At 37.0% G+C, this 12,486-nt stretch overlaps 1 protein-coding gene across 7 annotated transcripts in view; it reads right to left on the bottom strand.

The window, feature by feature from the left end:
- ATRX (ATRX, chromatin remodeler) overlaps positions 1-12,486 on the bottom strand; it is a 237,710-nt gene that overhangs the window by 124,551 nt on the left and 100,673 nt on the right. For all 7 annotated transcript variants that reach the window (XM_008071841.1, XM_008071843.1, XM_008071842.2 and 4 more), the window contains 3 exons: positions 8,862-8,955; positions 6,850-6,952; positions 4,090-4,320 (listed from right to left, as the gene is read on the bottom strand). In XM_008071841.1, the coding sequence (XP_008070032.1) occupies positions 4,090-4,320; positions 6,850-6,952; positions 8,862-8,955 (428 nt within the window). The remainder of the gene's footprint in view (positions 1-4,089; positions 4,321-6,849; positions 6,953-8,861; positions 8,956-12,486) is intronic.

Here is a 12,486-nt window from a genome sequence, read left to right as displayed (position 1 = left end):
AGTCTGGGCGACAGAGTGAGACTCCAACTCAAAAAAAAAAACAAAAACAAAAACAAAAAACTTGACTACTTAAATGAAATGGACAAATTCCTTAAAGACAAAATATACCAAAAAAGGTCTAAATAGCCCTGCAAGTATTTAAAAAAAAAAATCTGTTTTGTTGTTGTTGTTGTTGAAAAAAAAAAATCAAATAACTCTAGGCCCATTGTTTCCCTGGAGCATTCTATCAAATGTGTAAGAAAAAAATAATATCTATACTATATGCATTCTTTAAGAAGACAGAGAAGGTGAGAAGACTTCTCTATTCACTTTATATGAGAACAGAATTACTCTGGTACTAAAAGCAGACAGTGACATTACAAGAAAATAAATCTAGCATCCCTAATTAACATTGAGGTAAAAATCCTATCGAAATATCAGCAAATGTAACTCCAATCAGGATGGCCATCATCAATAACTCAAAAAAACAACAGATGCTGGAGAGGATGTGGCAAAAAGGGAACACTTCTACACTGTTGGTGGGAGTGTAAACTAGTACAACCTCTGTGGAAAACAGTTTGGCAATTCCTAAAAGATCTAAAATTTGACCTTCCATATGACCCAGCAATTCCCCTACTGGGAATATACCTGGAGAAACCCAAATCACTCTATGAAAAAGATACCTGCACAAACATGTTTATTGCAGCATTGTTCACAATAGCAAAAAACATGGAACCCATTGTCCTGCCCATCAAAAGAAGATCAGATTGAAAAAATGTGGAGCCAGGCTCGGTGGCTCAGCCTGTAATCCCATGCCTTTGGGAGGCTGAGGTGAGTGAATTGCCTGAGCCTGCGGGTTCGAAACCCGCCTGGGCAAGCGAGACCTCATCTCTACAATAAATAAAAAAATAAAAAATAATTAGCCGGGCGTGGTACCACATGCCTGTAGTTCCAGCTACTTGGAAGGCTGAGGCAGAAGGATCGCCAGAATCCAGCAGGTCGAGGTTGTGGTGGCCGGGAGCGGCCACTGCACTCCAGTCTGGGCGACAGTGAGATTCCAACTCAAAAACAAACAAACAAAAACAACAAAAAAAGAAAAAATGTGGTACATACACATGATGGAATATTAAGCAGTCATAAGAAGGGCAAAATTATGAACTTCACAGCAATATGGATGGACTTAAGAGTCTATAATATTGAGAGATCCATAACAGAAACAAAGAACTGAGTACTACCTGTCCTCACTCATAAGAGGACCTTGAACAATTATCATAATATTATAAGAAAGGGATTGGCAAAAAAATGTGGTACATACACACGATGGACTACTACACAGTCATAAAAAAGAACAAAATCATGAATTTTGCAGCAACCTGGACGGAACTAGAGTCTATCATACTGAGTGATCTTTCACAGCAACAAAGATCTGAGTATCACATGTTCTCACTCATAAGTGAACCTTGAACAACTATCATAATACTATAAGAAAAGGATTGACAGTGGTGGGAAACTATGGGGGGGAAGGGAGGGGAAGGGAGGTGGGATTAATGGTAGTCAATATCTGTCTGGGGACAGGGAGACACTCCTTATCAACAAAGGTGCCTGAACGATACATATTTGTATACCTAACCCTTAACGGTACCCAATTTTAAAATAAAAAATGTTTATTAAAAAAAAAGGGAAAGAAAGGGATTGGCAGCAGTGGGAAACTGCCAGGGGATGGAGGTGGTAGGATTAGCGGTAGTAGGAAACTGCAAGGGTGAGGGGGCACACCTCATCAAGAGTACCTGCATGATAAACATTTATATACCTAAACCTGAATTGCACCCTACATATTTAAAATTAAAAAGAAATATCAAACACAATACAACAACATAAAATAGTACTAATATACCATGAGCAAGCAAGGTTTATTCTAAAATTGCAAGAATGATTTTCTAGGTCACTCCAACAGATGGATTACAAAGTGTTTGAAGACTTCAGCAACTATTTATAATCCAAAGGGAAGAATAAGTGATAGACTGGAAAGAAATTAGCAAAATAGTTTTTTTTTTTTTTTTTTACAAACAACACATAAAAATATTAAATAATTTACCAAAAAAGCTACTAGAACTAGTAAGTAAAAACTGCAAGGTCTTTCTCAGGACATAAGGTCATTATACCAAAATTCATGAAACTATATTTACTATAATATCAAAAATCATGAATTACTTTGGGATAAATTAAAATATGTACTAGACCTATATAAAGAAAACTAAAAAATACTGCTAAGGGAAATTTTTAAACACCTAAATAAATATTGAGGTATACTATATTCATGGAAAAGGAGTCGAAATACTGTTATCAATTCTGGCCACACAGAAGTAAAAGTTCAATACAAGTACAATAAAAGTTCCATGAGGAATTTTGTAAAAATCAACAAAGTAGCCAGGTGCGGTGGCTCACACCTATAATCCCAGCACTTTGGGAGACAATGGCGAGAGGACTGCCTGAGCCCAGGGGTTCGAGACCAGTCTGGGCAACATGGTGAGACCTCAACTCTACAATAAATAAAAAAATTAGCTGGGCATGGTGGTGCACGCCTGTAGTTCCAGCTACCTGGAAAGCTGAGGTGGAAGGATTGCCTGAGCCCAGCAGGCCAAGGCTGCAGTGGCCTAGCAGGTCGAGATTGCAGTGGCCATGAGTGTACCACTGCACTCCAGCCTGGGTGACAGGGTAAGACTCTGACTCAAAAAATAAAAAAAAATCAACAAAGTAATACCAAAATTTATATGGAAATGCAAAGATTCCCCTAAATAATTCTAAAAAAGTAGAAAAATTTGAAAGAGATACACCACAAAAAAAGAGACAACCAGACTTAAAGTAACTCTATCTTAATGAGATGCAAAAGGAAAAAAAAAACATATTAACATCCATGAGTATTTTTGCCCAAAAAAAAGAATCAAAATCTGATAAGGCCTCTAGATCCTATCACCAGTTTACAGGAAATACAGAAACTAATAAAACTATACCACGAGGATATTAATAGCAAAACTCAGGATACAGAAAATTCTGCCCAAATAATCTGGTCTCTTAAACAAATGAACTATTAGAATGGGAGAGAAAAAAGAAAAGAACAAAAGGAAAATTACAGATTAAAATAGTTAAGAGATATAGCATTCAAATGCAACACATTATATAGCTGGACCTTGTTAGGTTCCTGACTCACAACTATTTTCTTTTTAAAAACCACTATTATGTGAGGAAATTAGGGAATTTAGTGCAATAATACTATTGTAGTAATGTTTAAAATGTTCTCATCTTTTAACAATATGTTCTCAACTAATTATAGACAGAATTACAGGATTTGGAGGATTTGCTTCAAAATAGTCTAATAATAAGAGAACAGATGAAGCAAGACTAGCCCTCTGCTAGTAACTGTTGAAGTGAATGAACAGATACAGGAAGGTTTATTATATTATCCTTGCCACCTATGTAACTGAGATTTTTTTTTTTTTTTTGAGTTGGAGTCTCATTCTGTTGCCCAGGCTGGAGTGCAGTGGCATGATCACGGCTCACTGCAGCCGTAATCCCCTGGGCTCAAGTGACACTTCCACCTTAGTCTCCCACGTAGCTGGGAATACAGGAGTGCACCACCATGCCCAGCTAAATTTTTTGTTTGTTTTTTGGTAGAGATGCGGTCTCGCTATGTTGCCCAGGCTAGTCTCAAACTCCTGGGCTCAAGCAATCCTCCTGCCTTGGCCTCTGAAAGTACTAGGGTTTCAGGCGTGAACCACTATGCCCAGTCTAGGATTTTTATTATATACAGTTCTCTTAAAAACTGAAATCCTTTGTGAATTTAGAAATAATTTTGAAATATTTTTCAACTCCAAACACACCATAATCATTTTGGTGATCATTTAAGAATCTCAAACCTTTCCATGTACTTAATTAAATTAATAAAGCCTAATGAGAATTTTTAAGCTGCATAAAATATTGCCAGCAAGAAAAAGCAATTGCACCTAGAAATCTGTCGTTGATTACAACATTGTAACTCTTGAAATATTGAAATATATCTATGAAAGTCCTATATCAAGTAAAAGAAATCATAAATAGAAATAAATTGGTTACCTCTCTCAATTTCTCTCGCTCACGCTCTCTCTCAGCAATACGTTTTCGCCTCTCTTCCTCTTCCTTAAGAGCATTTTGTGTTTCTGTTCTTAGTTTATCATCTTTAAGAATCTTTCGAATTTTCTTTCTGCCTTTTCCAGGAGACTTGGAATCATCATTTTCATCTTCTTCTTCTTCTTCCTCATCCTCCTCCTCTTCTTTTTCTTCTTCTTCTTCTTCTTCAGAATTACTCTATGGAATTCAAATGATTAGAAGTAAAGTTGTTTAATTTATCCATTTCATATTCCACTAATTAACATACCAATAAAGTGTAAGTGAACACCATTAGAATTATATTTAGCAATAAAGAATAGTGTTAAAAAACAACCCAATACAAATTTGGCTAAGAACTGAAATAGATATTTCTCAGAATAAGATATACAAATGGCTAATAAGCACAGGAAAAGATGCTGAGCATCACTAGTCATTACAGAAATGCAAATCAGACCACTTCATATCTTTTGAGATGGTTATTAAAAAACAAAAACATGCAAATAAGTGCTGGCAAGGATACAGAGAAATTGAAATGCTGGTACACTGTTAGTAGGAATGTCAAATGAATACAGCCACTACAGAAAAGAAAAAAAAAAGTGTGGCAGCCAAACGCGGTAGCTCATGCCTGTAATCTCAGCACTTTGGGAGGCTGAGGAAGGAGGATCACTTGAGCCCAGGAGTTTGAGACCAGCCTTGGCAACATAGTAATACCTTGTCTCAGGGGAGGGGTTTCCCAAAAAGTTAAACATAGAATTACCGTATGATATATGATATAGCAATTCCACTTTTCCATATATACCCAAAAGAATGAAAAGCAGGGATTGAAACAAATACTTGTACACCCATATTCATAGCAGTATTTTTTTTATTGTGGAGACAGAGGTCTCACTATGCTGGTCTCAAAAAACCTGGGCTCAGGCAAGCCTCCCACCTTAGCCTCACAGGTTGCTAGGATTATAGGTTTGAGCCACTGTGCCTAGCCCTCAGAGCAGTATTATTCAAAATACTCCGAAGATGGAAACAATCCAAATGCCCATCAACAGATGAATGCATAAACAACATGTGGTATACTCATGGAATACTACCCAGACTTAAAAAGAAATAAAATTTCGGCTGAGCATGGTGGTTCACACCTGTAATCCCAACATTCTGGGAGACCGAGGCAGAATTGCTTAATGCCAGGAGTTCTAAATCAGCCTGGGAAACATAGTGAGACCTCATCGCTACAAAAAAAATTTAAAAATTAAAAATAGCTGAAGCCGGGCTCGGTGGCTCAGCCTGTAATCCCGCGCCTTTGGGAGGCTGAGGTGAGTGGATTGCCTGAGCCCGTGGGTTCGAGACCCACCTGGGCAGCGAGACCTCATCTCTACAATAAATCAAAAAATCAGCCGGGCATGGTAGCGCATGCCTGTAATTCCGGCTACTCGGAAGGCTGAGGCAGAAAGATCGCCGGAGCCCAGCAGGTCGAGGCTGCGGTGGCCGGAAGCAGCCACTGCACTCCAGTCTGGGCAACCGAGTGAGACTCCAACTCCAAAAAAAAAAAATAGCTGGGCATGGTGGTTCATGCCCCTAGTCCCAACTACTTGAGAGGCTGTTGTGGAAGCTGTAGTGAGCTGTGATAATGCCACTGTACTCCAGCCTGGGCAACAGAGTGAGACCTCAACTCAAGTAAGGAAGAGCAGGAGGAAGGAAGGAGGGAAAGGAAGGTAAGGAAAAGCAAGGAGAGGCAGAAAAAAATTCGAATACATGTTACAATATGAATGAACCTAAAAAAATTATGTCAGTGGATTGAGCCAGACACAAAAGAACAAATATTGTTTCATTCTACTTTTATGAGGTACTTAAAATAGGCAAATTCACAGAAACAGAAATGAAATCGAAGTTACCAGGGATGGGCGATAGAAGAGAAAGGAAAGTTAATGCTTAATAGGTAAAGAGTTTCTGTTTGTGAATGTAATTAAGGCCAAGGAATTGTACACATTAAAATATTTACATAGCAGCCGAGCTCGGTGGCTCAGCCTGTAATTCTGCGCCTTTGGGAGGCTGAGGTGAGTGGATTGCCTGAGCCTGCAGGTTCGAGACCCGCCTGGGCAGCGAGACCTTATCTCTACAGTAAATTAAAAAATCAGCCAGGAGTGGTAGCGCATGCCTGTAATTCCGGCTACTTGGAAGGCTGAGGTGGAAGGATCGCCAGAGCCCAGTAGGTCGAGGCTGCGGTGGCCGGGAGCGGCCACTGCACTCCAGTCTGGGTGACAGAGAGACTCCAACTCAAAAAAAAAAAAAAAAAAATTTACATAGTTAATTTTTAAAAACACCCCTCCAAAAGAGAATTGTGTTAAAAGAATCACCACATTACAGGTACATTTTACTTTATGTAAACAAAAAATTCAAATCGGCCAATTTCATTGCCAGAAGAAGAAAATTATTCACATGCAAGTCACCATTCAGGATAGTTTTATGTCTTCAGAAAACAGAACACCACACACCACTACAGATACAAAATAATGAATTTGAATAGCTTAAAACAGATATTAGAAATTAAGGTACAGAAAAAAATAGATAATGTCAGGTCAATACTTCTATACATTCAATAAACCAATTCCTCCACAATTGTTAAAATAAGCCAGCAGAATGCAATTAATGAACAGAACACAGAGGTAACAGCATGTTTACTGTAGTCTATTGTACCAGTTATAATTAAAGCACATGGTAAATGTCATTTATTACCTTGTTTTCACTGGATGAATCTTCCTGAACCTTAATGCGCCGCCTTTTCTTTTTCTGTTTATAACTCCGCTGATTTTCTTCCAACTCTGCTTTCTTTGCAGACCTAAAGAAAATTTAAGACACAAAATAAAATACTTCGTGATTAATTTCCATCAATTAACTGTATACTGTTTTAGGACTGTTTTACCTTTGTGTGCATTCCTAAAAACAAAGAGAAAAACAAAAAAATCAATAGCTTTAAAATAAATATCCTAGTAGAAGCCTAACTCTTAATTTTAATCCAACAATCAACATTCTTTAGTATTCAGAGGGAGGTTTGGTATATAAATAGGCAGATGAGTGAAGGGACTTTAGGATTGTTCTTCTAATGAACACAAATGGCCAATATACATATAAAAAACATTCACTACAACTAAAAAAGCAGAGTTGTAAAAAATGTACAACTCTGTGCATTTTCTAAAGACCATTCTATTCTACACTCTAAAATGCTGAATTTCAGGCAGGGTGTGGTGATTCATGCTTGTAATCTGAGCACTTTGAGAGGCTAAAGCAAGAGGATTGTTTGAACCTAGGAGTTTGAGACCAGCCTAGGCAACATAGCAAGACCTTGTTTCTATAAAAAATTTTTAAAAATTAGCCAGGCATGGTGGTGTAGGCCTGTAGTCCCAGGTACTACAGAAGATGAGGAGGAAGGATCACCTGAGCCCCAAAGGTTGAGGGTGCAGTGAAACATGACCGTGTCACTGTACTTCAGCCTGGGCAACAGAGTCAGACGCTTGCAAAACAACAACAACAACAACAACAACAACAACAAAATGCTGAATTACATGTTATATGAACTATATCTTGGTTTAAAAAAAACTCCCATTGTATCATATTATTTTATATTTCCCTAAAGTATAATATATTGCTATACTCTAAGCACACCCTGGTAAGTATCAACCTAAACAAACTCTCAAATATTTTAAAACGTACAAGTGTAGACAGACAGCTATGTAGACATACATACACACACACAAACACAAGTAGATTGCTCATTTGATAAATTGTACATGGATTATGTCATTCTGGAGTAAATAAAAAATTTTAGAATGATTAGTGTCATCTAAAATACTAGACTAAGAAGGAAGACCAATTTTAAATAACTGGCGATCTAGATCAGTGACTGCACATATTGTGAGAACAAACACATCTTTATTACTGTGATACTACCAAGACCAATCAATAATTAGCATTAATTAAGCAATATTTTCCAGGTAGGTATTGTTATAAACCCTTTACATGCACTGTCTCATGTAATGCCCATAATAATCAGTAAAGTAAGAATATTTTAATCCTCCATTTTACAGATAAGGAAACTGAGGCACAGTATTCATACAAATAGAAAAGTAGTAAAGCCATAAGTTAGATTAAGGCAGTTTGTCTACAGAGCCTCTTTACTACACTAAACTTCCCCCATAACAATCAAAAACTGCAGTCAAGAGTGTTTTGCACACTGAAAATCCACCCAGGTTAGAACACACACAATTCAACTATACTCATACATAAAATATGCTACACTCTTTTAAAACTAATAATTTTAACAATTAGTTTCTAATCCAACTATTTCATATTGCACTAACAAACTTTATTGGTAACAGCAACCATTCTACAAATAATCTGCAGGTATGGTCATTCAGATTAATTTCTAAACTTTTTTTTAAAAACCTGACAGGTGCAGTGGCTCACACCTGTAATCCCAGCACTTTGGGAGGTGGAGGCAAAAGGGACACCGGAGCCCAACAGATTGAGACCAGCCTGGCCAACTTAGCAAGACATTGTCTCTCCAACAAATAAAAAAATTAGCCAGGGTGGTGGCATGCACCTATAGTCCCAGCTACTTGGAAGGCTGAGGCAGAAGGATCAGTAGCCATAAGCATGCTACTGCACTCCAGCCTGGGTGACAGAGTAAGACTCCAACTCAAAAGAAAGAAAGAAAGAAAAAAACCCTAAATAACCAATATAATAATTACCTTGTTCTGGGTCGCTGTTCATCTTCAGATTCACTAACTTCCTCACTAACTCCTGATTCCTGAAAATCAGAATCTTCTGAATCTTCACTGCTCACTTGAATTTAAAAAATATATTAAATTATTAAATATTTTCCAATAGAAACACAATTCACTTAATTGCCAATCACTTTACATTAAAACTTGGAGCATTGTAAGAAGATCATCAGTAATATTTACATGAATTGATATTACATCAATTGGAATACACCAGTTTATGATTTCTGTCTGTACAATTGCTACAGTAAGACACATATAAAACTCCAGAATACCCATCTTTCTGGCCAGAAGCAGGGCAGAAAAAATATAAGGAGGCTCTACAACATTTTATAGTGACAGAAAACAAAAGCAGTGCTCAAACAATAATGGGTACATGTTAAAAGGACACAGGATCCAACTTGAAAAGGCTTCCATTAGGTAAAGCTAGAATAATTTAAGCAATAAAATAAATGATAATACAGGAAGTCTAAACATACAAACAAGTTTCATTCCTAGAGCACATTTTAAGTCCAACAAAGTTAGCCTAGGTACTCAACTAACACAATCAGCTATGTAGTACTGTATTTAACAGGCTATATATACTTATACCTGGTAGAGAGAAATAATACATAAAAAACACAGGTGTGCATTGTTAAAGTTATAACTTGAAGGTTTGTATGTAGGGGACTTACTGCATTGGATTATAACTATTATAACTCATAAAATAAAAATCTGTAGGTCCATATGAATATAAATAATTCAATAAATTAATGTGGGAAACAGACAGTTCTTCCTTATAATTACTAAAGGTGGAAGTAATGAAAAAAATAAAAATCACCATTAGGCAAATATCATAGTAATTACTGCTTTAGGTAAGATAGATACTAAAACTAGTGGGCTTAAGTGTGATAAGAAATGAGATACTTGCATAGTGTCAAAGTATCTCCCCACAAAGTATTCATTAACTATGAATTGAAAAATAGTCTTTCTCTTTACAGTGGAAAAATCAGCAGAGATCAACTTAATCAAATAACAAAGGTTAACAATAAAAGACATATTGATACCATATACTTTTGATACGATATACTGAGAACACATCATCACTTCTGTGGTATTCTTGTCAAAAAGCACAATAATCTCAATTAAATAATGAGAAAACATTAAACACATACATATCAAGGAACAGTTGAGAAAATAATGGATCAACACTATTCACAAGTGTCAAGGTCATGTAAGCAAAGACTGAGGAACTTTCATAGACTGCAGTAGATTAAGGAAACAATAAAATTGAATACAATGTGAGATTCTGGATTGGATCCTGAAGTGAAAAAAAAAAATAAGTAGGTAAACTAATGATATTAGAATAAGACCTATAGCTTACTTCAGAGGTCATAAAACATCTTATGTAAAAAGGCATTGATAGTAAATATTTTTGACTTTGTGGATCATACGGTCTCTGTTGCAATTATTCATCTCTAATCAACTTTGCCATTGTACATGAATATGACTGTGTTTCAATAAAACCATATTTATAAACATAGGCAGAGAGTTAGATTTGACCCATAAGTATAGTCTGCCAACCCCTAGCATAGCATATTGTACAGCCAGGCATAGTGGCTCATGACTGTAATCCTAGCACTCTGGGAGGCAAAGGAAAGACGATTGCCTGAGTCCAGGAGTTCAAGATGAGCCTGGTCAACTTGGCAAGACCTCGTCTCTACAATAAATTTAAAAATTGGTTGGGAGTGGTGGCACACACGTGTAGTTCAAGCTACTTGGAAGGCTGAGGCAGAAGGATCATCTGAGCCTATGAAGTCAAGGTTGTAATAGTCATGAGTGTGCCACTGACTCCAGTCTGAGTGACAGAGTGGGATTCCTACTCTAGATAGATAGATAGATAGATAGATAGATAGATAGATAGATAGATAGATAGATAGATAAAATGTTGTATCAATGTTCATTTCCTGGTTATAATAACTGTACTAAGTGAAAGTTATTAAATCAGGGAAGTTAGGTGAAAGATATACAGGAACACGGTACTATTTTTGCAACATCTCTGTAAAACTAAAATTTTTCAAAATAAATTTGTTAAAAAGCATCTATCATGACCTGAGAACAGAATCAAAGTCCTATTCTAGCTAAAAAACATGGGAGAACATAAACGTTATATAAAGAATTGCTAAAGGAGGGGGAGATGAGAACAAAAAGTTATTGTTTAATGGGTACAGAGATTCGATTTGGGATGATGAAAACATTCTAGAGACAGATAATAGTGATGGTTGTATAATAATGTAAATGTACTAATGCCACTCAATTGTACAATTAAAAATGGTTCAAATGGGCCTGGGCATAGCAGCTCACACCTGTAGTGCTAGCATTTTGGAAAGCCGAGGTGTGAGAATTGCGTGAGCCCAGGAGTTTGAGATCAGCCTGGGCAACAAAGCGAGATCTTGTCTCTACAAAAAAAATCAGTCAGGCATGGTGGTGCACACCTGTAGCCTCAGCTACTCAGAAGGCTGAGGCAGAAGGATCATCTCAGCCAGGAAGTCAATGTTGCAGAGAGCCATGATCGCACTGCTACACTCTAGCCTGGGCAACTGCATGAGATCCCAACTCAAAAAGAAAAAGTTTATAATGGTAAATTTATGTTATATATATTTTACCACAATAAAAAACAAACAAAAAAGAATTGCTAAGTAACTGGGAAGCTGGGAGAATACCAAAAATACACGTGTTGACACATATGTCCACATGCACCTATGTACAAATCCTGTGATTAAGTAAAAATTTATATTTAGTATTAATTTTTCACCCAACATTTAATTTAAAAAATATTCTAACATACCAAAAATGTGAAAGAATTGTTGAATAAAACACTTATACCCCTTCTCCTAAGTTCACTTATTGTCAGCAGTTTACCACATTTACTTTCCTTCTCTCTATACACACTAAGCACATACACATACATACAATTTTTTTTTTGAGTTGGGGGTCTCACTCTGTCGCCCACGCTGGAGTACAGTGGCACACTCACGGTCACCCCAGCATCAACCTGCTGGGTTCACCACCTTCAGCCTTCCAAGTAGCCAGAACTATAGGCACGTGTTACCACATTCAGCTAATTTTTTAATTTATTGTAGAGATGAGGTCTCGCCAAGTTGCCCAGGCTGTTCTCAAACTCGTGGGCTCAGGCAATCCCTTCACCTTGGCCTCCTGAAGTGCTGGGATTACAGGCATGACCACCGTGCCTGGCCAATTTAAAAAAAATTTTTTTTTAATTTTTATTTTTTTTAAACAATCAATTTACTGATATTTATTAGTGCTCTTAAAAAGCTAGTCATTCCTTGTTCTGTGTGTTTTCTTATTCATTCATTTATCCTCTGTTGCTACTAAGATCCCTTTGCCAAACTATCGGAGACACACAGGGCAGAAGGGCAAAGGAAGAAGGTAAAGATGGTGAAGGCCATCTAACACATTAACTGGTCTCAGAATGCCTGATTACTACCTTCTAACTCTGCCATGAAGACAAGTTAACGAAGGCTGGTTCAAACATGCTAGGGCTGCCTCCCCTGAGAGGGTCTAATCTTTTTTTTTTTTTTTTTTTACACTG

This window comes from Carlito syrichta, unplaced genomic scaffold, assembly GCF_000164805.1.
Source record: "Carlito syrichta isolate Samal-C Ts95f unplaced genomic scaffold, Tarsius_syrichta-2.0.1 Scaffold314761, whole genome shotgun sequence".
Taxonomy (NCBI): domain Eukaryota; kingdom Metazoa; phylum Chordata; class Mammalia; order Primates; family Tarsiidae; genus Carlito; species Carlito syrichta.
This window is presented reverse-complemented; position numbering and strand designations above follow the sequence as displayed.